At 58.7% G+C, this 22,303-nt stretch overlaps 1 protein-coding gene across 1 annotated transcript in view; it reads right to left on the reverse strand.

The window, feature by feature from the left end:
* Positions 1 to 18,811: 18,811 nt before the first annotated feature.
* The window catches only part of SSC4D (scavenger receptor cysteine rich family member with 4 domains), a 28,093-nt gene continuing 24,601 nt past the window's right edge, over positions 18,812 to 22,303 (reverse strand). The window contains exons 9-11 of the mRNA XM_075905121.1: positions 22,187 to 22,264; positions 20,356 to 20,706; positions 18,812 to 18,948 (exon numbers count right to left, since the gene is read on the reverse strand). Of these exons, the coding sequence (XP_075761236.1) occupies positions 20,390 to 20,706; positions 22,187 to 22,264 (395 nt within the window). The 3' untranslated portion in view covers positions 18,812 to 18,948; positions 20,356 to 20,389. The remainder of the gene's footprint in view (positions 18,949 to 20,355; positions 20,707 to 22,186; positions 22,265 to 22,303) is intronic.

Genomic DNA, 22,303 nt, shown 5'->3' on the forward strand with positions numbered 1-22,303 from the left:
GTGGAGCCGTCATGTCCGGGGAGGATCCCCAGGCCTAGTACAAGACAGCAGAGCCTTTGGGGTGCGACCAGCCCCTCCAAGCCTTCCCGCCACTGAAACGCCCCCCCGCCTGCCCCACACCAGCACCGCCAATAAACTCCCCTCCGGAGAGTATGGCCTGCTCTCCGTCGCCCCCGGCATCACCGTTCATCTTTCTCCTCAGCCCCAGCAGACGCCACTGGTGTCACAAGCCCACATGCTGCTCATTCGGATGGGCTTGCTGCACTACCCATGTCGCCAGGCCAACCGCCCAAAAGCCTCAGTCACCGACCCAGCCCTGCGAGGCCCCCACCTCAATCACTGACCCAGCCCCGCGAGGCCCCCGCCTCAGTCACCGACCCAGCCCCGCGAGGCCCCCACCTCAATCACTGACCCAGCCCCGCGAGGCCCCCACCTCAATCACTGACCCAGCCCCGCGAGGCCCCCGCCTCAGTCACCGACCCAGCCCTGCGAGGCCCCCACCTCAATCACTGACCCAGCCCCGCGAGGCCCCCACCTCAATCACTGACCCAGTCCCACGAGGCCCCCGCCTCAGTCACCGACCCAGCCCCGCGAGGCCCCCGCCTCAGTCACCGACCCAGCCCCGCGAGGCCCCCGCCTCAGTCACCGACCCAGCCCTGCGAGGCCCCCGCCTCAGTCACCAACCCAGCGCCACGAGGCCCCCGGCTCAGTCACCGACCCAGCCCTGCGAGGCCCCCGCCTCAGTCACCAACCCAGCGCCACGAGGCCCCCGGCTCAGTCACCGACCCAGCCCCGCGAGGCCCCCGCCTCAGTCACCGACCCAGCCCCGCGAGGCCCCCCGCCTCAGTCACCGACCCAGCCCCGCGAGGCCCCCCGCCTCAGTCACCGACCCAGCCCCGCGAGGCCCCCGCCTCAGTCACCGACCCAGCCCCGCGAGGCCCCCGCCTCAGTCACCGACCCAGCCCCGCGAGGCCCCCGGCTCAGTCACCGACCCAGCCCCGCGAGGCCCCCGCCTCAGTCACCGACCCAGCCCCGCGAGGCCCCCGCCTCAGTCACCGACCCAGCCCTGCGAGGCCCCCGCCTCAGTCACCGACCCAGCCCCGCGAGGCCCCCGCCTCAGTCACCGACCCAGCCCCGCGAGGCCCCCCCCTCAGTCACTGACCCAGCCCCGCGAGGCCCCCGCCTCAGTCACCGACCCAGCCCCGCGAGGCCCCCCACCTCAGTCACCGACCCAGCCCCGCGAGGCCCCCGGCTCAGTCACCGACCCAGCCCCATGAGGCCCCCGCCTCAGTCAGTAGGTCAGTCCCCATAAGGCCCCAGGTTCAGCCGCAGGGTGAGCTCTGTTGCCTATTTCTCTATCAGCATGAGGTCATTGCAGCTAAAGTGGTTTTTTAGCTCATATAACTGTTTCCTTAAAAGGACCCATGTCCTGCAGGCTTCAGTGAAGCCTTTGCTTACTCCCCTCTGCTCCAGGCTCCTCCAGCCAGCATGACAGCCTGGCTTGGCCTCAGCACCATGATGAGGGCTCTAGTCTCTGTAACAGCCCACAGCCTCATCAGCCACCTTCCCGCTCAGCTGCGTGGGTCCTGTTAAGCTCTGCACAGGTGCCCCACGACAGGCAGGTACCAGATAGCCTGCCTTAGTAGCACTGCCTAAGTAAGCCCGAACCCCAGCCCGTCTCACCCTGAGCCCCCCCAACCCTTGAGTCACCTCCTGCACCCCAAAGCCCACACCCCAGTCCAGAGCCTGTACCTCATCCTGCACCCCAACCCTCAGCCCTGAGCCCCTCCCCACACCTGGAGTCCCCGTTCCACCGCAGAGCCCTCACCCCCTCCTGCACCCCAATCCTCAGCCCTGAGCCCCTCCCCACACCTGGAGTCCCCGTTCCACCGCAGAGCCCTCACCCCCTCCTGCACCCCAACCCTCAGCCCTGAGTCCCTCCCCACACCTGGAGCCTTCCTTCCACTCCACAGCCTTCACCCCCTCCTGCATCCCAACCCCCTGCCTCAATGCACAGCCACCTCCTGTTTTCCAAACCCTCTGCCCCAGCCTCGAGCCCCCATCTGCACACCAAACCCCTCATCCCAAGAGCCCTTGCACCCCAGCCCTCTGTCCCAGTCCTGAGCCCCTCATCCCTGGCCCCACCCAGAGCCCTCACACCCCTGCACCCCAACCCTCTGCCCAAGGTCTGAGCCCCCTCCCACACTCAGAACCCCTTGGCCCCACTCCCGCCATGTCAATTTTTGTTATGTGCACCAATATGAAGGTGATGTGTTGCACAGCGCCTCCACATTGGTGCACATAACAGAATTCATTGCACACCAGGGTGGGAAAAATGAGACCATGAGCAGCACCTACAACCCCCTTCAATCTGCTACTGCCCTGTGCATTCATTAGCACAAAGGGGGGAAGGGGCAGAGAGATTGCTCAGCCAGGCTCCACGTCGCTGGATTCAAGCAAAGCCACCTGGTACGTCTCACTGACGGCCCTGTCCACAGTATCACTAGTGTCCGAGTCCACGCTCGAAATCAGCACTCCTGTCCCCACCAAACTGCCCCCATCATGCACTATGCGGGCACCCCCTTCTCGCACCCGCTAGGGGCCCTGGAATGTCACATCAGGACCAGCTCCTCAGCTGGCGTAAATCAGTGTCGCTCCAGGAAAGGCAACAGAGCCATGCCCCTGGCCTCTGGGTGTTTTGTTACATGGCACCAGTGCTGCTTCTCATATCGTCCACCCATGTGCAGAATGAATTTTGTTGTGTGCACCCATATGGAGGTGAAGTTTTGGACTATGGGAGGGGAGTCAGGACTCTGGCTGGGGTGCAGGCTCTGGGGGGGGGAGGCCAAGGATGTGGGGTTTGGGATGCCGGCTGCCTCAGGGCTAAGGCAGGGAGAGAGGGGTTCCCCCCCAGCTCACTCTTCCAGCTGCAGCACCTGGGATGGGGTAGGGGAGAGGCCTTTTTCCTACCACAGCAGCTCTGGGGCTGTGGCCATGGGACAGGTGCCTTTCCCCCAGCTCTGGTAGCTCAGGGGCTGGGCTAGGACGGGGCCAGGGAATGGGTGCTGGCCTGTCCCCCGGCTGCAGCAAGTCGGGGGGCCAGGTTAGGGTGGGACCAGGGAGGGGTGCCTCTGCCCTGGCCGCAGCAGGTCTGCTGGGGCTGGGTTCCCTGAGCAGTGGCACAGGCTGCCGCGTGGCTGCATGGCCTACGGGACACTTAGCTCTGGGGTGAGTTCTGTGATGTGCTTGCTCGCTAGCGGGGGGGGCCTGCTTGGTTGAAGTGCAGACTGTTTGGGGGCTGCCTCCTGAGCCTCCTGACTGAAGGGTCCGTCTGCCATCCTATGATCCCTGATCTCTTTGGGAAGCTTTGTCAAGGGGCAAGGCCAGCTCGGGTAAACAGGGGGTTAAGAGCCAGCCCCTAAGCGGGCGCCCCTACCCTGTCGCAGAAAGTCAGCTCCTCCCTCCCCCACAACGCTGCCTGGTTAGACATCCCCCAGGGCACTGTCCCACTAGGGGCACTGAGACCACATCCAGAGAAGGCCGCAGCAGTAGGAGGCTACACGCTTGACCCACACTCCAGGAAGGAAGCATGTCGCTAGCTGGCTCCAGAGCCGTGGGTCAAGCGGGAACGTGAGCCAAAGCAACAGGGCGTCCCACCTGCCACACCGGGAGATCTCAGCCGCGCAACGCCCAACTGCAGAGCTCTCCAGCCCACCGCACAGGGGGTTAAGCGAGATGCACCAGGCATGCTCTGTAATGAACAGCCAGGGCTGCTTTGCAAGTCAGACCAAGCGAGCACTGCAGTGCAACCCCGGCACTGCAGTGCAAACGGAGACTGCGGAGCAATTCCAGGGTGGCCCCCATGAATGACGCAAAACCGAGCCCATCCCAGCACAACTGCCCTGTGGGAACGGCAGGGAAACGGCTGCTCTAGAAAGGAATCGAGGGAGCAGGCTCCCAGAGGGGTAGCGATGGCTCTTCCAAAGACAAAGTAGTGGATGCACATAACTGCCCACATTCGGCTCACCTCACTTCACTGACTGCAGAGGTGAACCTGCCGTGTGGGAACCTGCCCTTCAGCACGCAGCTGCCAGCCTGTCCGGCACGGGCAATGTAGTGCAAAGCCAAGACTGTAATGCTAGGGGTCCTGTCCTAAGAACATCCGCTGCCCGTGCTCAGTCAGACTCCAGAGGAGCATGGACCCCGTGGGAGGAGCAAAGCACTCTGCAGGGACGGGGCCGAAGGCTCAGGCCCAGGTGACTGTGCTACAGACGGGACTTGAGACAGTCTCCTGGAGCAGGGGTCCCCAGCCTTGTTCCTTCTGAGCCTCCCCCTCCCCCATGTGCTATCAAACCTGCATGGTCCGTCTGTGCCACAAACACTGGCTTTCTGCACGTAAAAGCCAGCGCCAGCCTTAGGCAACAGCAAGAAAGGCAATTGCCCGAGGTCTCGTGCAACCCGGGCAGCTAAGTTGTTCAGGCTTTGGCTTCAGGCTCGGCTGGTGGGGTTCGGGTCTCCAGGCTTCATCCCCACATGGTGGGGCTTGGGCTTTCTGCCCTGTGCCCCCGTGAGTCTGATGATGGCCCTGCTAGACGGACCCCTTGAAACCTGCTCGCAGCCCCTCCCTGCCTGAGTGTGTGTGTGTATGGACAAAGTCCCCCCGGCACAGAGAATTGGCCACTATTTGATCAGCAAGTCCAGTTGAAAAGGGGACTTGACAGTGTCCAGTCAGAGCTACTGACTGGGCCCCCAAAGTCCGGCTTTACAGGCGGGGGAGGTGCCAGCCATCCCTCGTGCCAGTCCCTGCTCGGTTGGGGCCACCTGCTATCTGCATTGGCTGGCTGCAGCTCCCGCATGCTCCGGGCACCGGGGAACAGTCAGCGGGGCTCACTGGGCGCTGCAGCCCCCCAGCCATGATGCTGGAGATGGGCTCCCCGCTGTCTTTCCAATTGCCTGTCCCAGTGAAAGGTGGGGAGGAGGAGGGGGGCGTCTGGCTGCAGATTTGAGCTCCAGGCCCTGCTAGCAACAAGCAGACCCAGCTGCAGGGGACAACTCCTTCCTCCAAAGCAAAGAAGCCCATGGAGAAACGGGGGGGGGGGGCTCCAAGCTGCCGCAAAGCTCTGTTCCTGGGGTGCAGGGGGATGAATACTCTGCAGCGGGCGTGGAGGGAGCAGGGGGAGATGCCTCATCTGCTCCCCCCTTTCCCTTCCATCTCCCCGCTGGGCACAGCCCCAGCTGCTTACTGAACGCGGCTTGGCGGGAGCCACCAGCTCAATTAAAGCTGCCCTGTAAGTGGATTGATTTCTACTGGCTCCATTTCACCTTGGCTCCCAGTCAGCCCTTTGCTTAATAGCCCTGCATTGCTCCGCGGGGCTGGCGCTGGCAGGAGAGCCCGCCGGGGCTCCCCCACCCTTCAGCTGCTGCAGGGGAGGGGGAGAGCCCCTCTGCAGACTGCGCCCCTCCCCCCGCACCACCTCCAGCCCGCCAGCTCTGCAGACGGGCGAGCCGGGAGGAATAATCAGCTCTCTCATTCATTTTCATTAGGGGCGGCCGGCGCGGTGCAGCTCCCGCCTGCTGCAGTCTTGCTAGAATAAGGCTCTGCAGAGTGACTCAGCAGCCGATGCAGCTGGATCTGTTCCTGAAGGGTCAGGGCAGCCTACCGGCCTATGCCCAGGGCACAGAGCCCCCTATGCTCCCTGCGTGCCATAGGAGACCTGCCCCCTTCCACACCGGGAAGCCCCCTGCCATGAGAATGTATTCTAGCTTGCTTAGCCATTGAGCATGTGTGCACACATGGGCTGGGCTTGCCATGCACTTATGTTAAAAGGTTGGCCTAGTGGTTAGAGCAGCAGATTGGCAGCAAGGGCATCTGGGGGCTAGTCACAGCTCAAGCATGAATGCCCTGCGTGATCTGGGGTAAGGCTCTGTGCTTCAGTCCCCCTCTAGGTAAAGCTGTCTCCGGCAGACAGTTCCTTTCCTGCTGAATAAGGAAGCTGTTCTCTAGTTAAACGGCACAAAACCAGAATAAATCTCCCCCACCATTTTTCAAAATATCATGTTTTTAAAGCCAGTCTCGTGATTTTTGGCTGCGTGCATGCAGCTTTGAAGGGGGACTTGATATTTGTTCTTTCTTGTCACGCCTCTGACTCTGAAATCAAAGTCCTTTTCAGCTGAAGACGGGGCTGCTATTTGTGCAGGGAGGAGCATCAGGCTACTGGTGATAGACCCTGCCTGTGCATGGGCTTTGCACATCGCAACGTTCGCCAGGCACCCCCTGTGCAGGGAAGGGGTGACACACACTTTCAGTTTTGTCCAAGGTCCCTTTATCACGCCAGTGGCTCATGGATTTCCCTGGCAGACTGGCAGTGGCAGCTGTGTCTTCGTTTCCAGCATGAGGTGGCTGAACCCGTCTGTGTAATCTGAGTGAGGGGGGACTTGATAGCAGCCTTCAACTTCCTGAAGGGAGGTTCCAAAGAGGATGGAGAGAGGCTGTTCTCAGTAGTGACAGATGGCAGAACAAGGAGCAATGGTCTCAAGTTGTGGTGGGAGAGGTCCAGATTGGATATTAGGAAAAACTATTTTACTAGGAGGGTAGTGAAGCATTGGAATGGGTTACCTAGGGAAGTAGTGGAGTCTCCATCCCTAGAGGTGTTTAAGTCTCGGCTTGACAAAGCCCTGGCCGGGTTGATTTAGATGGGATTGGTCCTGCCTAGAGCGGAGGGCTGGACTTGACGACCTTCTGAGGTCTCTTCCAGTTCTGATTCTATGATAAGGGGATGGTTGGATGAAATAACATGATCTTGGTAACTAATTGACCATTCATTTCCAGTTGGAAATAGGTCAATGGAGGGATGATAGGAGTTGCTATAGGGAACTTTCTGGGTGTCTGGCTGGTGAGTCTTGCCCACATGCTCAGGGTTTAGCTGATCGCCATATTTGGGGTCAGGAAGGAATTTTCCTCCAGGGTAGATTGGCAGAGGCCCTGGAGGTTTTTCGCCTTCCTCTGTAGCATTGGGCACAGATCACAGCTGAAGGACTCTCTGCATGTTGGGGCCTTCAAAGTATTGGAAGGCTTCAATATCTGAGACATAGGTGAGAGGATTATTCTAAGAGGGGTGGGCGAGATTCTGTGGCCTGCACTGTGCAGGGGGTCAGACTAGATGATCATAATGGTCCCTTCTGACCTTAAAGTCTATGAGTCTATGAGTCTATGAGTGGTGCTGCCGGGACAGGCTCCTTCCGGGTCAATTCAGGCAGTTTATGGTCAGGGTCACAAGAAGACCACGCGGAGACTGACGCCAGTGCCCATCTATAGCCCTGGCCATCTAGGTGTCACGTCTCTTGGCTGATGTGAACCTCTCGTGCTGCGTGTTTGCCCCGAAGCCAGACGGAATCAAGTCTCCCCCAGGAGCCGCGGCTCAGGGGTGAGGCTCGAAATTCACAGCCTCAGGTCACAGCAAATGCATCTAACAACACATGGGATCAGCTCTGGGCTCTGTCTGCTCGGCAGCAGGAGAGGAGAGGAAACCAGATCCTGAGTCGTCGGGGGAATCCCTGCTGCAGGAAGCAAGGTGTGAGATCTGAGGAGGAAACAACCGATGGCTGGTCTATCTTCCCTTGGGGGAGAAGGGAAACTCTGTCCTTCCTTACGCCATGGGCTCCCCACTGTCTCCCACAGCCACTCACAGGGGTGGCAGAGGCAGGCCAGGGTTTAAGCCAGGGTAGGTTTGGCCCTGCGATTGGAACAGTTCTGGGGACGATGCAGGAGCTAGAGGAGAATAGGGCTCGACCTCTTACCTGTATTTGCTCCGCTTGGCAAACAGTGAGCCCCGTGGCTTTGGCACAGCTGGGAGCCGGTCGGACTCCCAGTATGCACTGGGGCCTGATGGGCAGGAGGGAGGGGAAACAAAGGCAGCATTTACATGTCTTTGGACTCCCCATAGGCTGGAATCGCCAGGATCTCGCCTGGGACCCAGGATAGATTAGAGCAGCCTCAGGGCTGCGGGAATTGGTGCTCCAGTCCCTATGCCCTATATGGGCCCTGACAGGCAGTGCACTCGGCCTTCATACCCCTTCCCTTCCTGCCCTCAGCCCACTCCCGACGTGGTCCTGACGCCCTGGGTGGGGGCTCCAGCACGAAGCCAGAGAATGGGGAGGCAGGCCGGAGGCCGGAGCCTCACCAAGGGGCCTGAGGCACAAGCCAGGAGGTTCTGCTTGACTTGCCAGCCTTCCAGTTGCACTCCCCTGGCAGCCACGGGTGTGGAGCCAGAAGGACAACACGAGGGATCCCAGCCCCCTGTCCCCCTGCACAGACCCCTCAGAAGGGCCAGGAGAGTACGCAAGGGGAGAGGGAGGTGCCCCTTTGCCTGCCCTGGGAGGAGCTGCGGTGGTGCTGGAACACTTTCAGTAGTGGGGGAGGAGGACTGAAAGCTCCCTTCCCCCTATTTTTGTCCCTCCCCCGTCTGTGGGATGGGGGAGCCAAATGGGGTCGAGGTTGGGGCCACAGCTGGGGGCAGGCACTGGGCCGGGAGCGGAGCTTACAGGCCTCTTAGGCTACGTCTACACTGCACCATAGCTCGAAATAAGACGCAAATTGCGTATCTTATTTCGCTATTTCAAAATACAGAAGGCCCCCGACTTGCGACTGCCCGAGTTCTGACCCCCCGCACTTACAACTATTTTTGTAAGCGCAGAAGGGGCCGGAACCCCCCGATTTACATCCTCGGCCTACATTTACGATGGCGCATGGCGCCTATCATAAGTGAGGCTTCGAGTTACGACGCCCCCACCTTGTGATGCTTCCCCGGGAACCAATCATGTCACAAGTCTGTGACAAGCCTGTAGCTTATTTTGTACTTTGGCGCTGTCTGCACAGCGCCAAATTTCGAAATAACCCGCTACTCCGAAACGTCCCTTCCTCCTCATGGAATGAGGCTTGCAAGGACGTCGGAAGAACGAGCCTGAAATAACAGGCTTGCCGCGAAGATGCGGAATAGCAATTTCGGGACACTCCGGTATCTCGAAAAAGCACTGCAGTGTAGTCATAGCCTTAGTGAACTGACATTATCTAAAGAGCCAGATTCTCATCTGAGGTAAAAGGGATGTAGCAGCTAACTATCTAGCCCTTCATCGCAGCCCCCTGAGCAAATCCATCTGTGGTGCCGTGCCGCGGAGGGCCGGCCTGTTGGTGGCCCATCAGGCACAGACCCTGCTGCGGTCCCTGTGCTCGCTCTGAGTGACCCAGGCCAACGGCACTGTGTGTGTCCCTTTAAATCAGCCATGCCCGGGCAGGCCTGACTGTAACTTGCTTTTCATCCTTCACCAGCCCAGGGGAGATATTGCTCATTAAAGAGGCTTCCCAGCTTCCTTTGCGGGGGACTTTAGGCCAGGCAGGCTGCTCTGCACTTGGGGGGCTGTCTTCAGCTCCCAGCACGAGGCAGCTTCCCCCTTCTCCACCAACCCTCTTCCCCACAGGGGCACTCCCCTACCCGTGTCACGCCGGGCAGCGAACAGCCATCCCCTGGTGCGGAGTGCGGCTGGCCAGCACTGGGCTTGGAGCTGGGGTCCTGAGCCAGCTCACTGTGCACCCCACCCAGAGCTTCCCAGGGCCCTGCTCAGACTCCCCCGCAGCCTGGGAGAGCGCTGGGGCATGGCCCCAGGGACTGGGCTGGCAACATTCTTCACTGCCATCCCCCAGCGGGGGGCGTCCCCGTTAACCATCCCCAGGGGTGATAGCTCATGCCCCTGCTGGGGATGGTCACGGGAGCACATGACCCCAAGTCCTCCTCCCGCTTGGCTTGCTGCTCTGCCGCCTGGGGAGCACCCCCCCCCCGCTGCATTGGGGGGCTTGCACTGCAGGTGCTCCACACCCTGGGGAGGAGTGAGGCATGAAGACAGGCCCAAGCACTGGAGACGCTCCCCCTCCCCCAGCTGCAGGCCCCCAGGAGCCCACAAGCACTCAGCTCCCTCCTTTAGCGGGAAAGGATCTTCCAGCCACGCTGCGGCTCTTGGCTCATCCCCGTGGCAGGGAGTCTCCGCATTGCGCATTCGCCCCCATCCTCCTCCAGGGAGAGAGCCTGGCCTCCACCAGCCTCCACTCCGGGGACTCCCACCAGCACTTCCTCGTAGGCTGGCCCCACCCCCGGGCCTATTTAGACCAGAGAGAGGCCCGACTGCAAACCCAGATCCAATCCCCCTGGATCTGTCTGCCTGGCTCTCGGTTTTGCAGCTTGAGTGGCTCTTTAATGAGGGGGTTACCATCGCGCTACCTGGGCTGCCGTCACCGCAGCGTTACCCCGAGTTTGGAGGGAACCCCTCGGGAGCCAGCCTTCCTATTGTGTGAGCAGCCACGGTGCAGAATAACGCCAGAGCAGCACCGAGCGATGGCGTTCGCTGCCACTCAGTTGTACTCACTCGAGCCTGAGACCCGTCGTGGCCCACCCCACGCTAATGACGGGGTTTGGGGTGTGGGCAGGACTCAGGTGAGGACCAACGCTGGTGTTAACTCTGCAGTGAAGACAAAGTTAAAGTCACAACGTGGAGTCTGTTTAAAGCTGGTCAAAACAACCAGGGGCTGGCTTTACCTTTCCAAAACTTTGAGACTTAGCCAGGGCAGAGGACAGACCAAATGCAGGGCCCATTTTAACTGAACTAGGGGAGAATAAGAAATTGTTTTCCAACCCCCACAAGAATTTGTCCCTGCCCCAAATAGAGACAAAAAAAAATCAAAATCTTAAAAATGTTCATGAGCCAAAAATCTGGAAAAAAAATTGACACGGGTCAGTAAAAACATTTGCCCGTCAATCATTTTGAAAGGGCTCCTTTAGCTTTTGACCCTTGTTGTTTTGTATTTGCATTTTTTTTACTGTAAGTTATATTGAATGTCAAAAGGAAAAATGGAATATTTTGCAGCAAAAATGAGGAACTGGGACGTCTTGACCACTTTGAAATGCTCACATTTCAAAATAATTTTGGAACAAAATGCGTCCAGAGTGCCCCCCTTCCCCTGGACAGTTTTGGTGATGCTGAATCGGCATTTTCCAGTGAAAAATTTTGCCAAAAAATTCCCAACAAGATGTAATTTGAATCCTAATGTTTATCAAATATTAATTAAGAAAAAAACAGGCCTGAGATACTATCAGAGCACAAACAAAATCAGGTGAAACAAAATCAGCCTTACATGACAGCACTTCACCAACTGGAGAACTCCCCCCCCCCCAACCCCGCTGCTCCTAGCCTTAGGCACCACTGTGGAAGCAGGTTCAGGACCCTGTGAGGAAGGGGGGTGAGATGCCAGAGGATCGCATCGCGCTCATGCCCTCTGCGTATACAAATGGCTGCAGTGCTGGCTGGCTGGGGTTACACTTGTGCTCTGCTGGGTAATCGCCCCAGTCTGGGAGGAAGGGATGACAGATATTTACCAGTCTCAGCTGGAGTCCTTGAAACCCGGAGGACAAGGGGAGGCACAAATCTTTGTGCCGCAAGGGTTATTGGCTTCCGTCAGCCCCCTGCCAAAGTGATGGAGAGAAACTATGGATTGGTGTCAGACTAGCCCAGTCCTCCTTCCCTGCTGCGTTCGCTACCCTGCCAATGAAGTAATTGCATTAGTGACTGCACTGTGCTTGAAATAGCTCCTCATCCCTGAGCCAGGGCCATGTCACAGAGCGCCGCGGCCTTAGAAGAGCCAGAGAGGAAGGAGGGTTCTATGGTTAAAGTCCTAGAGCCTGGGAGTTGAGGTCCCAGCTCCACCAGACTCCCCAGGTGACCTTGGCCGTGTCACTTTAGGGCTGATTTCAGCCCCGTGGGGTTGAAAATTCCAGCCCTGATCTCTCCAGGCCACAGGACCCTGGCTGTCAAAGGGGATCGTCCTCCTCTTCCTTGGGCCCAGGTAGACCCTTGTAAGCTCATTATGCTAATGAGATGGCCTGCTGGATCTGGGCGAGCCAATCAGGTTTGGGAGGATGGCCCTGCCATGCTGTTCAGAGCCTGCTGGAGAGTGGGATGGGGAGGGGCTGTTCCCGCTGTACATCACACAGAGGGAGTGCCCAAAGGCCAGGACCACCTTGGATACTAGCTGGCCCCCAGGACTGAGTGAACCATGGGCCTTGGCAGGGCAGCCGGAGACACGTGCACTGCTGGCGCTGCTGATATTGTTGACAGGTGGAGCTCTCTGGGGCTGGACTTTCCTGTGGCGCCCTCTCTAAGGTGACCAGGGGGAAAGTCTTCATCACTGGCTCCACGATGGGCCCGATCCTGAGAGCCACTGGGCACCAACAGCTCCCGCTCACACCAGTGGGTGCCCAGAACCTCGGAAAACTCAGCCCTGGTATTTAGGTGCCCAACTTCTGACCATCCAATGGGGACAATATATGTGCTTGTTGGCAACCCCCAGCACTACTCACTCAAGGGGGTAAGAGTTGTTAGGCGATGGGGAAACTGAGGCAGAGAAGAGGCAAGGGAGCCAGCGGCACTACTAGGCCTGGAACTCAGGTCAGCCGAATCTCATTCCCTTGCTCTAGCCACAAGCCAACCCTGCCCTTGTAAGCAGAACAGGGTCTGGGCGATACGGCCTAGAGTGAACCACGGCCTAGTGTGACCTCATTATTCCAAAGAGGAGAAACTGAGCTATGAGGGAGTTCGATGACTGAGGCCCAGGAAGAGGCAAATGCACAGGAACACTTTGACTGGAGGCGGGGCCGTTGCTTCCAGCTCTGCATCTCCTGTTACCCACAGGGCTCTTCCCAGCTCCAGGGCTGCATGCAGCATGGCTGATGGCCTTAAAGGGGCACATCACCATGACTGCCCCTTCCCCTCCCCGCAGCCTCAGAGCTGGGTCCGAACTAACGCACCAGCGCCAGCTCCCTACGCTTTGGATCCTGATAATAGATCAACCCGGGGTTGAAGGAGACCTGTATCAGAGCTGGGCGCCTCTGGATCATGTCCAATGGGGCAGGCTGCCCCTATCCCCAAAATACACCCACGACCTAGAATCACAGAATCCCAGGGCTGCCAGAGACCTCAGGCCCAAAGCAGGACCAACCCCAACTCAATCATCCCAGCCAGGGCTTTGTCAAGCCGGGACTTAAAAACCTCTAGGGATGGAGATTGTACCCCCTCTCTAGGGAACCATCCCAGTGCTTCTCCACCCGCCTAGGGAAATAACTTTTCCTAAGATCCAACCTAGACCTCCCCCCCGTAACTTGAGACCATTGCTCCTTGTTCTGCCACCGGTCACTACTGAGAACAACCATTCTCCATCTCCCCTTCAGGTAGCTGAAGGCTGCTCTCAAATCCCCCCTCACTCTTCTCTTCTGCAGACTAAACAAGTCCAAATCCCTCAGCCTCTCCTCGTAAGTCATATGCTCCAGCCCCTGAACCATTTTGGTCGCCCTCTGCTGGACCCTCTCCAATGCGTCCACATCCTTTCTGCAACAGGGGGCCCACAATACTCCAGATATGCCCCCCACAGTGCCAAATAAAGGGGAATCATCACTTCTCTAGACCTGCTGGCAATGCTCCTCCTAATGCAGCCCAATAAGCCATTAGCCTGCTTGGTTACAAGGGCGCCCTGTTGACTCCTATCCAGCTTCTCAGCTACTGAAATCCCCAGGCCCTTTTCTGCCAAACCGCTGCTTAGCCAGTCGTAGCAGGACTTGGGATTCTTCCGTCCCAAGGGCAGGACTCTGCACGTGTCCTTGTTGAGCCTCCTCAGGTTTCCTCCACTCTGGGGCGGGCACCCTCCTACAAGGCACCAAACCTCCATTGGCAGGACGCCTGATTAAGGGCCTGATCACTCGCCTGTTTGAAGTCACTAGAAAGACTCCCACGGATTGCAGTGGGCTTTGGATCAGGCTCTTAAGGCCAGTCACCTTCCACTAGCCGGACCCTCCGTCAGAACAGAGCTCTGCACCTTGCTACCCCGGCAGCTGCAGTTCAACCAGCCCCCACCCAGACGCATGTCCCAAACGCCCCCCTCAGCCGCCGCAAATCTGGGACCCCGCCAAGCTAGCGCTGGGCGTGAGCCAAACCAACCCCGGCCTGCTCCTGCTGACAGAAGATTTGCGTCAGGAGCTGCACGTCACCCTTCAGGCTTGTCCGACCCCAGAAAAGAGGGCTGGGCAAGACCCAGGCTGGGCACAGTCCAGACTTACCCGCCCCCCCTTGACTGAGATCAGAAACCACCTTGATTTTGCTCCCCTCTCTCTGGAAAAGGCTCTGTCCCCTTTAAGCAGCGCTTGCAATGCAGCCCGGGGCTGGGTCCTCCCCTGACCCTTCCGTGGGCTTGTCCCCGCTCCCTCAGGGGCACGGTGTGAACCAGCACAAGGGACCTGCAATTTCCATGCCCCCGTTTCCAGCTCTGAGAGGAGGCTGATGCTGCCGGGCTGCCTGGGCACCGGGTTATCTAGGGCTCAGATTTGGGACAGGCGTCTAATCCAGCCCCACATCTTATTCCAGATGTGGTGAAATCAAACACAAGCCCCCCTCCCTTTCCTCTGTGGCCTCGTGTTCCTTCCTCCCAGCTTAATAGTCGCCTTCCCCTTTAATCTCCCCTCCCCCTGCACAGACTCATCCCTCACTCCTCGGAGGCCATCAATCCAAACCCAAGAGCACCTGGTGAAATATTTATCCGCTGCTGCCTGCACCACCCGCGCCTCTTAAAAGGGGCTGAAGGGAACCGGTCGATGCCATCGATCGGGACGGAACGGCAGCAGCGCCAGGCCAAAGCTGGGGACAGGAAAGGGGGAAAGCGCAGGCGGGCGACTGCAAAGAGCCCCTCAGGCCCGTGAGTGTTCACTGGGCCTTGGGGTAGATGCAGCTGTGGCCCACACAATGGGGCAACATCCTGCACAGGCCACGAGTGTGGGAGACTCAGCTGTGCTTCTCCCATCATGGCTCTCGTGGGAAATAAGCCAGCAGGCGCTACCTTGGCGCTGCAGCGTGGCGGACACTTTTATCCCCCTCCAAACCCCCCTGCCACTCCCCACAATGCCTTGCTCCGGAGCCAGGTCCTCCCCCACCCTTGCCTGGAGCCAGGACTAGATATGGCACCTTCCCCTGCCCCCTCTATTCTCTAGGGATAGAGAATAAGACAGAGAATATCTCATTGCCTCTCTATAAAACCCTGGTGCGCCCACATCTCGAATACCCGTACAGATGTGGTCGCCCCGTCTCAAAAAAGATCTCTTGGCATTGGAAAAGGTTCAGAAAAGGGCAACAGAGATGATGAGGGGTTTGGAACTGGTCCCATAAGAAGCGAGATTAAAAAGACTGGGACTTTTCATCTTAGAAAAGAGGAGACGAAGAGGGGATAGGATAGAGGTCTATAAAATCAAGACTGGTGTGGAAACAGTGACAGAGGAAAAGTTATTTACTTGTACTCATAAGAAATTAATTGGCAGCAGGTTTAAAACCAAATGAAATGAATAGGCAGCAGATTTAAAACAAACAAAAGGAAGGTTTTCTTCACTCAGTGCAGTCTACCTGTGGAACTCCTTGCCAGGGGATGTGGTGAAGGCTAGGACTTTAACAGGGTTAAGAAAAGAGATAGATAGATTCATGGAGGTGAGGTCCATCAATGGCTATTAGCCCTGCTGGGTAAGAATGGTGTCCCTAGCCTCTGTCTGGAAATGGGTGACTGGGGCAGGATCACATGATGATTTCCTGTTCTGTTCACTCCCTCTGGGGCATCTGGTACTGGCCACTGTGGGCAGACAGGACACTGGGCTAGATGGACCTTTGGTCTGACCCAGTCTGGCCGCTCTTATGCTCTTCCTATGTTCTTATGTTCTCATGTTCTCTAGGCAGTGTAGAGGCCGCCGGTGACCAGCCAGATCCAAAGGCCAGGGATGCTTGGTGGCAGGATTCTGGTCTGAGTTCTCCTCTAACACGGCCATGGCAGGGCCCCATATTGTCTTGCTAGGAAGCCGTCCCTGGCTCTGGAGTACAAGGAAACTCAACTGCTCCAGCCCAGGTTCTGTAGGAGGATGTTCCAGTGGTCTTGGCCGGCCTTGCCTCCTGCTGCTAGGAATGCCCTGTGCTAAGCTAAGCAACCCACGCTCCAGGCCACAGGCAAAGGGAAGCCAGGGCAGAGGAGGGAAGATGAGTGGGAGCCGCCTCGCACTGGGGCTGAGCCATTCAGGACCATGCCCACCTCGCTGCCCTGCTGGCAGGATGCATTGCTCTTTGCACGCTCGCTGCAGCAGTGCATCACTGCCACCTCTTCAGATCCTTCGAGGGAGGGCTGGTGGGCACAGGACAGCCCCAGAGCAGCAGTCCCAGAGCAGGTTACCAGTAGCCTGCAAAGGAAGGGATCTGGAACCCAAGTGTTTTACCCAAACCAGGCACCCCAGGGTAAATGGGAGGAAGGGAGAGTAGCGGCGAGCCAGCAGATTGGATTTTTGGGGCCTACATCTAATGCTGCCCCCACTTGCAGTGTGATCAGGGGTGGGAAAAAAAAATCTCTTCTGTGCCTCAGTTTCTCCACCTGAGAAATGGGGCTAACAAATCCTTCCCTGGCGTGAAAAGCACTGTGAGCGCCTCAGACGACCCGGGCTACCGCCATGGCGACCGTCAGCCTCACGACTGGCCCTGGAGCAGCAAATCAGGAGCAACACCAGCCAGGCCCTCGGCAACCTCTCTGGCCTTCGGCAGGGGCACTAGCCAGCCTCTAAGAGCTGGGATCCTCCTGCCGGTGCCAGCATCCCCCGCAAGGCAGGAACAGATCAACAGCAGGGAACATCTCACCCTTACCCGCCTTCTCGGCTATGATGGAGAATGCCTGGGATTGGTTGCTGCTGGCCGAAAGATGGAGAGGCAGAGAGAAACCCTGCTGGCTTTATCCTGGGTTCCGGTTTCATGCTCTGGCTAGTGCACCAGAGCCCCTGGGCTGCACAGATGCTTCACCCCATAGAGAGTGGGGTTACGCAGCCTGCCCCCTTTGGCACCCTAATGCCAAAACATTTTCCACGGGCTGCTCGGGGCCCCAGGCTGCTGCTCTGCAGCTCACAGAAGAACAAGCTCCCTTCTGTGTGGTCAGCCCCATGAATCCAGCTGTGGAACAGCAAGAGGTCCAGCCACGTCCCCATTTCAAACGACCCCAGCGCAGCTCACGGTCACTCGCAGCAGAGTTGCCCGCACATACACCAGCTGAGCAGCTCACTCCGGAACTCCGAACACACCCAGATGGCGTGGTGTGGCAGCTAGCGCCCACAGACCCTCGGCCCGCCCTTCTGATGGGCGACACCCCTGTAAAGCCCCAGCAGCTGCATTCAAACCACGGATGCAACTTTGAACCTGCACCCACTGGGGCGGCCCGTTCGCACGGTGACAGTTCAGAATCCAGTTGCTACTGAGGGACCAAGCTGGGATTCACTGCAATGAGCACGCTGGGTTGTTCAGCTCACTTTCAAAAGGCTTTTATTTATTCACACCAAACAATGTCTACGTGGAAAAACCGGGCGATGCCACTCCGTTCTTAACAAAGGAATTCTACAGAGAATTCAGAGTCCTGCGGCGGCCTCTGCCCTTCCCGCCACCCAAAACGAGCGTTTCCCCAGTCTCCCCGCAGGGAAAAGACAAAGCATCAACGACAAACCCCCAGCGGAGTCTCAGAATTCCCCGCCAGGGTCCGAGAATGGGAACAGCCTCCTTGTGAAACATACCCGGCCGAGCGGGGCGACCACAAGTGTCTTGGCTGAGAAGTGGAGCTCTCCGATGGGCCCAAGAAACGCACACGTTTTGATGCTCTACTCCCCAGGGGCGAGCCCCGCAGGCAGGTCGGTGCTAGGCACACAACATCCCTTGACTCCCAGGGGGCTCTGTGCAGCTACAGGGGCAAAGCTGCTGGCTGGAACAGGGGCCTAGATTTCTAATGCACCAACATGCCTACAAATGAATCACCCGGGGGTCACTCCAGCATGGATCAGCTCTGCCTTCCTTAGAAAAGTCAACCTCATTGGTCAACAGTGGTCCGGGCCCTGCTTGTGCTATAATAGTCACGGGGCCACGGCAAGGAGGTGCGTTATCGTGATGGGGACACATGGCCACGGAGACCTGCACGGAGATCTGCTGCCAAGCACGTCTCACACTCACCCACCAACCACCCTCGGATGGCAACAGCCCATTTTAAAAAATGACCTAGGAACTTAGCTCTATTGGCTTTTCAAAAGAGCCTGCCTGACTACTTTCCATCTTTAAGTGCCTAACTACCCTAGGCTCTAAAATATCTAGGGCCCAGATCTTCAAAAGGTATTAAGGCTCCTAACTTCATTGAAACCAATGGGAGTTGGGCACCTCAATACCTCTTGGGCTCTGGCTCCAAGTCTTGTCTGAAAATGTGGTACAGGCACCTCTGAAAATGTTCCCCATGGTCACCTGGGCTGGATGTGGGCTGGCCAGCTGGACCCAGCCACCGCCGCTCGTTTCTCAGCTCCAATGCAGCTCCCAGCAACCGCAGAAAAGCCCGTTCCAGCTGCCAGAGCCGGTGACTCTCCAGAGACTAGCAATGCAGGGCCGGCTCCCCGGTTCTCCGCCTTCTCGGGCGTGTACGTGCGTCTGCAGTTCCCTTAGGAGACCGCGGGGCAGTGATGGGCCTTCTGGCGCTGCTTCCATTCGGAGAGCTTTGGGGGAGAAAAATCGCCCTGCCGGAGGGTTTGCGGGGATGCCCGTGGGCATGCGCTCGGTGCACCGGAGGGAACGGGCGACGCGGGAGGCTCTGGCACATGTTCAGTTAGACGTTGGCCAGCGCCCCGGGGAAATTGCCGGGGGCCAGCGAGGGGCCGCAAGAAGAGCCGTCCGTGGCCGCTACAGCCGTGCTATAGGCAGCAATGTGCAGGTCATGCGGGCGTTCGGCTCCCCCGACGTCAGCGCCCAGGACACACCAGAAGCCTGCCTGCACCGTGCTGCGTGCCGCCAGCACCTGGGACTCCTGCGGCTTGGGCCAGCGTCCGTCTGAAAGAGGAACAAGCAGCCAACCTCAGCTGCCGGCCCGGGCTTGTCCTCCTGCTGCTCTGCCAAAGGACAACAGGGGGCAGGCCCTGGGGCCTGGCCCCTCTGAGCCACATGGCCCGCCCCTGGCTCCTCGTTACCCTGCTTTCACGACAGGCCGGAGGCACCACTGCCAGGCGGCCTGAGTTACTGCTGCTGGTCTGTGAACACCTCCAGGGGGAGCTTTCCCAATTCAGGCTGGGGAGATTCACCTCAGCTGAGCAGGGCCAAGGTCTGGGAAGGGAAGGGCTCTTTAGAACAGGGGTGGGGGCCTTTTGGGGGTCAGGGGCCACTGACTCACAGAAAAGTCAGTCAGGGGCTGCCCACAAGTGAGAAGCAGCCGGGGAAGGGAGGTTGGAGCACCAGGGCATGCTCCCAGTGCTGGGGTGGGGCCCCTGAGCCTCGGGGGCTGGATCCAGGCAAGCCAGGGGCTGTACCTGGCCCCCCAGGCCCGAGGTTCCTCTTTAGAGGCACTAACTGAGGTACGGGGTGGTGAGTGAATTTACCACTGCCCCCCACACTCACTGCCCCCCACAGTAGGGTTGCCAGATGGTCTCCCAAAAAATACCGGACACGTGGTATTTTTGTCGAGCAAAAAAAAAAAAAAAGGAACGCGGGATAATAAGTACGGACACTCCCCCCCCAGCCACTCCTGCCCCCCCCCCACCCCATTCTGACATGCCCAGAGAGGCCATCGCAACCCCGCCTAACAGCTGGGACTCCCAGGCTGGGAGGCGGGGCCTCCATCCGCGCTAGGAGCCTGTGATTGCATAGAAGCCGGGCAGGGGCGGCTCCTAGCGCCGATTGTGGCCCTGCCTTCCGGCCGCTCCCCCCGCCCCCGCCAGGCTTCCGTCTGGTGCACAGCCGGAAGAATCAGAGAATACCCGACATTGCACATGTCTGGTATTCTCTGATTTTTTTTCCGGACAGAGAGCGCAAATACCCGATTGTCTGGTAGAATACCGGACACCTGGTAACCCTACCCCACAGCCTGTCTCCTTCAGTCTGTGCCCTCTTAGTGTTCACCACCCCCCACAGCCTGTGTCCCTCCCTCCCACACTCTGTCCCTTCCCTCCCCACATTGTTCAGGGCTCCCCTCCCCTCCTTGGAAGCCCCCAGCGAGGGGCTCAGCCAGCAGCCCGGGGACCCAGTGGACCTGGGATTGTGGGGGGCATGCCAGACGGGGGGACACAGGCTGGGGGTAAGGGAAGGGAAGGCGCACAGGGGTCCAAGGCAGCTCCGAGCTCCGTGGCTGCCCTCAGCCCCAGGACTGGCAAGCCTCCTTCCATCCTGCCGAGGACACGTCACTGCCCTGGGTGGAGAGCTGGCACAGCGGGACACACGAGGGACCCTATCCCCCCAAGGACTCACCCACGCTCCACTGGGCGGCCGAGGGCACAGCCGGTCATAGCAGCCCGCAGAGGGCGCCGGCGTCTTCCGAGTGGTCACAGTTGTGCACGTTCCAGCGGATGTGGGAGCAGCGCAGCAGGGAGGGCTCGTCCCCTTTGCACTTGAGGTTGTCGAGGAAGATGTAGCCGGTGCCTTGGCCGTAGCGCGCCTCCCCCCAGGCGGCCCGGGCGCCCCCGCAGCCCAGCTGCCGGCACACCACCTTGACGTCCCGCAGGTCCCAGGCATCATCACACACCGTCCCCCACTGGGACAGGTAGAACAGCTCCACGCGGCCCTCGCAGCGGTGGCTACCATTCACCAGGCGCAGGAAGCCTGCGAGGGGCGCAACAGCGCAGGGTGAGGGGGCCCTGGGGAGGGAGCCAATGCGGGAGCCAACCCAGGGGCCCCCCTACATCCAGACTCCCCCTCCTGTGGCCTATGCCAGGCCGCACTTGGCCCTGGGAGCCAGGGGCCGGCGGTGGAAGCATCTCTAAGGCCTCTGTAGGAGCTGTGGTGTGGAGACGAGAGGGCAGTGGTCCAGAACCAGGGAGCAGCCTCAGGATCCCGGAGCAGTATGGCCCAGTGGATAGAGCATTTGCCGGGGAAGCTAGGAGGCCTGGGTCTTGTTGCCAGCTCAGCCTGGCTGGGTGATTCTGGCCATATCGCTAAGCTTAACCTCCTCCACTCATCTGTCCCACCCCAATATCCTGAGCTTGTGGGGAGTTTGCAAGGTGCTTTGGGACCCAGCGACGGCAGACGCATGGGAAAGAGCCAGCCCTACGATGCCTGCTACCCTGTGTTGCAGTATCACCTCTGATCGCCAGGTCAGCCAACACCTCGGTGGATCAGACTCCTAGGATTGGAAGTCCAGTATCAGAGGGGTAGCCGTGTTAGTCTGAATCTGCAAAAGCGGCGAGGAGTCCTGTGGCACCTTGTAGACTAACTGAAGTGCAGGAGCATAAGCTTTCGTGGGCAAAGACCCACTTCATTCACACCTCCAGATCAGCTACTGGAAGTGGGCCTCATCCTCCTTGATTGGATCCACCTCCTCATCTCCAGCCTGATTCTGGCCTGCATATTTATTCCTGCCTCTGGAAATTTTCACTACATGCATCTGACGAAGTGGGTCTTTGCCCACGAAAGCTTATGCTCCAACACTGCAGTTAGTCTATAAGGGTATGTCTACACTACCACCCTAGTTTGAACTAGGGTGGTTAATGTAGGCAACTGGAGTTGCAAATGAAGCCCGGGATTTGAATTGCCCGGGCTTTATTTGTATGTTGCTGGGCGCCGCCATTTTTAAATGTCCGCTAGTTCGGACTCCTTGCCCGCGGCTACACGCGGCACGGACTAGGTAGTTTGGACTAGGCTTCCTATTCCGAACTACCGGTACTCCTCGTGGAACAAGGTGTACCGGTAGTTCGGAATAGGAAGCCTAATCCAAACTACCTAGTCCGTGCCGCGTGTAGCCGCGGGCACGGAGTCCGAACTAGCGGACATTTAAAAATGGCGGTGCCCGGCAATATGCAAATGAAGCCCGGGCAATTCAAATCCCGGGCTTCATTTGCAACTCCGGTTGCCTACATTAACCACCCTAGTTCGAACTAGAGTGGTAGTGTAGACATACCCTAAGGTGCCACAGGACTCCTCGCCGCTAGGACTGGAAGGGCCCTCGAGAGCTCTTCTAGTCCATCCTCACCTGCTTTAGTCTCTGGCTTTGTCCGACACTGGCCCCAGGGGGTTTCCCATGGGAGGACACCCATGGCTGGGTGACGATGGTTGGGGGGTGCTGCTGGCCCCTTGGGGTACCTACCATCCTTGGGTCGAGTTGTGGCTGAGGTTGTGGTTGCAAAAGCATCTTCTCCAGCATGGTCTCCAGACTCACCTGCACCTGCTCCAGCAAAGGAGGGATGAAAAGAACCACGATTAG

The sequence above is a fragment of the Pelodiscus sinensis genome, chromosome 21 (assembly GCF_049634645.1).
Source record: "Pelodiscus sinensis isolate JC-2024 chromosome 21, ASM4963464v1, whole genome shotgun sequence".
Lineage (NCBI taxonomy): Eukaryota > Metazoa > Chordata > Testudines > Trionychidae > Pelodiscus > Pelodiscus sinensis.